The sequence below is a fragment of the Berghia stephanieae genome, chromosome 8 (assembly GCF_034508935.2).
Source record: "Berghia stephanieae isolate SIO BIC M18660-M18661 chromosome 8, UCSD_Bste_1.3, whole genome shotgun sequence".
Lineage (NCBI taxonomy): Eukaryota > Metazoa > Mollusca > Gastropoda > Nudibranchia > Aeolidiidae > Berghia > Berghia stephanieae.
This window is the reverse complement of record NC_088367.1, coordinates 53582552-53587551: the sequence shown is the minus strand read 5'-3', so window position 1 is coordinate 53587551 and position 5000 is coordinate 53582552. Positions and strand designations below refer to the sequence as shown.

The following is a 5000-nucleotide window of genomic DNA, read 5'->3' as shown; positions in this document are numbered from 1 at the left end:
AGAGAGAGAGAGAAAGAGAGAGAGAGAGAGAGAGGGGGTGTTTCATATTGTCTGTCTTATGACGGCCTTCGGTCATCCTTGTCCTCCCCTAGCCCCGCCCACTCCAGACTCTGGCATTGTGGGAATCATTAGACATAGAATATCATCATGATAGGGTTTTGGGTTCAAGGCCAGTTTCGTTTTTCATGCCGTGTATTTCAAATGACGTTTGGACTGTTTGTTTTAAAGGATGTATTCAGTTTGTGTATAGTGGATCTAATCTGGATTCAGGGAAACATTTCCATGTGATTCTAGTATACAGGTTACCAATTTTTACAAAAGCAACAACAACAACAACGTACAACTACTACTACTACTACTACTACTACTACTACTACTACGATTACGACTACTACTACTACAACGATTACGACTACTACTACTACAACGATTACTACTACTACTACTACGACTACGACTACTTCACGGTATTATCAGTTTGCACAGTGACTATCGGATTCAGAAACATTCATGTATTCTATATAAGGTTACCAATGTACAAAACCAACAACAACAACTACTACACTACTACTACTACTACTACCTACTACTACTACTACTACTACTACTACTACTACTATTATTATTATTATTATTATACTGCTAATACTCCTCCTCTCCTCCACTCCTCCACCTACCACACTACCTACTACACTACTACTACTACTACTACTACTACCTACTACTACTACTACACTACACTATCAGTTTATGAAAACGGCGATGTTGATCTCAATAATGATGATGCTGATGATGATGATTGATGATATAATACTATGATAATGATGATAAATAGAAAATGATGATGAATAGATAGATGATATGATGAACGTATGATATGATATGATAAGATATATTGATATAATTGATATTGATATTGACTATTGATATGATGATGATGATGATGATGATGATATTAATGAGATGATATGAGATATGATGATGATGATGATGATGATAATAATAATTCCATCATCGTCATTATCAAATAACCTTTTCTTGAAGACAAAATAAAAATCGCCAATTTCCCAACACTGAATTTTCCACATCCCTATTCTATATTATGTACTCTAAAAATCGTATAAATATGATCTGTAATGCCAATCGCCTCGGGCCGTTCCTGTTTTTGGATCGACTGTCATTTTCACGTCTTTTCATCTATAAACAGTTGATGCTATGCGTGTAGGTAAAATGCTCACAACATCCACCAGCCGGATGTATAGTTCTTACACAGAAGAACTAAGTGCGATCTACAAACGTTTCGAGTTTGATGTAGCGTAGTGAGATCTATGTCAGCTAATGGTCTAGTGTAGGACACTCGCTTTGGATCGAAATCCGGGTTTGAACCTCGCACGGCTATAGTTGATCCTTGGAGAAGGTCTTTACTCACATCTCACCTACCGGACTCGTGATAAATATACTGGCCGTTAACTACTCTTGTGTCCGAAAAAATTAAAATCGCTTAACAGCTTATCGTCGCATTCCCTCATTCATTTATAGTTTGCTGTTGCCTGGACCCTGTAAGGCGCTTTGAAACGTTTTAGCGAATTGCGATATAAATCTTAAAATTTAAATGGTTATCTCACATCCGCCAGCCGGGTAAAATGTACCCCACAAATCTTTGTGTAGTCTTAAAGGTTTTCAGTCTGATTGATAGAATTATGAGTTCTTCTCTTTAGGTTCCATGCCTTCAGCTTCGATACTGCATGAATATCTCTCTCATTCCACCCTGTCTCTTGCTTTTTCAAACAGCTCAGATTTTAAAGTTGGTGAACCCTTCATTGTCTATGATTTTTTCCTTGTCTCCCCCGCGCGTTTACCAGGTATTTTTCCACAACTTGCCAGGTAATTCATTCTTTCTTCCTTACTATGTGTCCAAAAAGGATAGTTGTCCCACTATTAAGGGCATTAGTTTCCTTTATAGTATGTTTGTTTTAGCACTTCTGTCTTTTGTGTGCAGTATACGATATCTCCTACAATCTCCTACTCAAGACCACATTCAAAACTTTAATTTCTTTGTTCTTCTATTCTAGTCCACTGATGAGTACAGATATAAATGGCTGTCTGAAAACAATAACAAAGAGCTGAGTGACGTCAATTTCGTTCTTTCTATGATATACAATAGATATAGTATGCAGATGACGTCACTCAGGCCTTTGTATTGTTTTTGCCATCCGCGTTTGTGAGTTGTTCTCACTAAACTGTATTAACCTGACTATAAAAGTTCATGGTTACACAGAGTTTGTGTGTTGGTCCGTTATACTTCCGGATGGCAATGTTGTGAACTCCTTGGCCAAGCGCATTCTATCTATAGTCTCATAATTCTTTTACAGTGAGTGATAGAGCTACTCTAAAAGTTTACTCAATCCTAGACACTTATTCTGTTTTTCAAAATTGGAAAAAAAAAATGTATTAAAAATGAGCACGTACATAAATAGTTTTATTCAACTATCATTAATATGTGAAAACTAGAAAAATTAGCTTTGATACATCGCCTATAATTTGTCTCAGGAAAATGTAATAAATCGGCATGGGGTAAAAGTAACTCAGGGAAACTACAAGGTATAGTCGATGTTAGGGTTGAGTGAGTTAATGTTAGGGCTCACACACAGTGGACGCCGAATCAACGCGAAATCGACACGGAATCACTTTTCAGGCTTCTTAATGATGACGGCAGTAGGTCGTACTCACACTATTATGTTATGACGATCGACCCAATCAGCAAAGTTCTGACCCACATCCGGCCGTGCACCGTCAAGAATCCGCCCGGAAGTTACGTCACAACGGCACATCAGATTAGAGTCCTCGCGGAGTCGTCTCGCTAGCGTTGACGACACATCAAAAAGTTGTGAGAACTACTAATAAATGTGACCCTTTGCCTCAAAAACAGTATTAAGCCGGGTTGGTTAAGATGTTGAAAATTGAATTTATAGCCAGAAATATCAGACTTGTGTTGAGTTTGTATGCTTTATTGAAGAGAATGGATACCATATTTTAGGGTGTTAATGCCAACAATTTGTATTTTTGACCAATTTAACATTTATTTCGGCTTTTAAGCATCTGGTTCGTTCCGACATAATACCGTTTTGAGACGATGGGTCACAAATATGGCTGGCTAAAAACAATAACAAAGAGCCGAGTGACGTCAGTTTCCTTCCTTAGATTTGGACATTTGTGATCACGTGGTCCATGCTTAGCCATGCCTGACTGATGTCATTACAAAACGGGCAGTTTGGTGAAGTTATAAAAAAACGAATGAAACATTGTTAAACGCCTTGAGTATGGTAAATAAATACGTGGAAACGCAATTTACAATAAATATTTATATTAATTTATTTATATTATATATATCATATATATTGTGCGGCTATGTGGTCTAGTGGTATGACACTCGCTTTCGGATCGGAAGGTCCTGGGTTCGAGCCTTGCGCTCGGCGCATAGTTGAGTCCTCGGAAAAGGCTCTTTACTCACTTTCTCTCACCGTACTCAGGTAAAAGGAGTACCTGGCCGTTAACAGCGATGTCTTTGTCCGAAAAATTGTAATATCGTCTAACAGGCGTTATGTTCCGTCCTACATGTTTAATGTTGCTGTTGACCAGAGACCCCTTGTAAAGCGCTTTGAGCACATTTAGTGGATATTGCGCTATATAAAGCTCAATTTAATTATTCATTATCTATATTATAATTCTTGTTTCACAGACTCATCCAGAGACTATGGACTGATGGCTGATATTTCATCATCAACACCAGTTTATTGAAAACAATCTGAGGAACTTGAATGACAATGACAAGAGAGGAGTAACATCACGTGACTACCATGTACGCCAATCATAGATATAATAAAATACAAGATGCGGCGCCTTGAGCAGTACTTTATCTGTATTGAACGCTACGGCCATTGTAAGAACGGAAAGAGGCAATTTTATCGACTTGACACAACACTTCTATTGACTAAAAGAGGAATTTATAATCTTCAGTTTTGCACGCAAAAAGACGATCGTTGAGCATCTCGGTGTATATATCTATGGCATCATTGTTTGGAATTTATTATCTTCAGTTTTGCACGCTAAAAGTAAAAGACGATCTTTGTTCATCTCGGTGTTTATATATCTATGGCCCCAATGGTTGGAAAAAGAAATGGATTTATTCCTTCCCAACTTTGCCAGATAATTTTGAGTGCAATGGGATTGCCAGAAAACATTGTTTAAGGCTCCATATCAGCCCATAACCGTCTTTGAGTCGTCCAATTGTTTTGGGACGCATGTGAGTTAAAAAAAAACATTTTGTATAGTTCAGACGAAAAAAAAAAGAATTCTTATTATCTCCCTTGTACTAGATTTTGTGAACACTACGTCATAATGCATTGCCAAAAATATATCAGACAGCCATTAAGAAAACGATTATTTTTAGGTGGGAAGAATACAAAGGAGTTGTGATGAGGTTATTATGAAATTCCAAGCTGTTATTTCAACCTACCAAGCAACGACGATAGCGTCCATAGCAACACGCCGTGGAGGATATGGTCCGGGGACGTGGATGGCGTGGATGATATTGGCAGGGTTGTTGGTCTCACTCGTGGACACAGGTATGTAGTAGTAGTAGTAGTAGTAGTAGTAGTAGTAGTAGTAGTAGTAGTAGTAGTAGTAGTAGTAGTAGTTGTAGTTGTAGTTGTAGTTGTAGTTGTAGTTGTAGTTGTAGTAGTAGTTGTAGTTGTAGTTGTAGTAGTAGTAGTAGTAGTAGTAGTAGTAGTAGTAGTAGTAGTAGTAGTAGTAGTAGTAGTAGTAGTAGTAGTAGTAGTAGTTGTAGTAGAGCAGTAGTTGTAGTAGCAGTAGTTGTAGTAGTAGTAGTAGTAGTAGTAGTAGTAGTAGTAGTAGTAGTAGTAGTAGTAGTAGTTGTAGTAGAAGAGTAGTAGTAGTAGTAGTAGTAGTAGTAGTAGTAGTAGTAGTAGTAGTAGTAGTAG

At 37.6% G+C, this 5000-nt stretch overlaps 1 protein-coding gene across 1 annotated transcript in view; it reads left to right on the top strand.

Moving 5' to 3' along the window:
- The window catches only part of LOC144978873 (limbic system-associated membrane protein-like), a gene marked incomplete in the record, with an annotated part of 133546 nt that overhangs the window by 68116 nt on the left and 60430 nt on the right, over positions 1–5000 (top strand). The window contains 1 exon segment of the mRNA XM_078925459.1: positions 3740–4625. Coding sequence (XP_078781585.1) covers positions 4487–4625 — 139 coding nt within the window.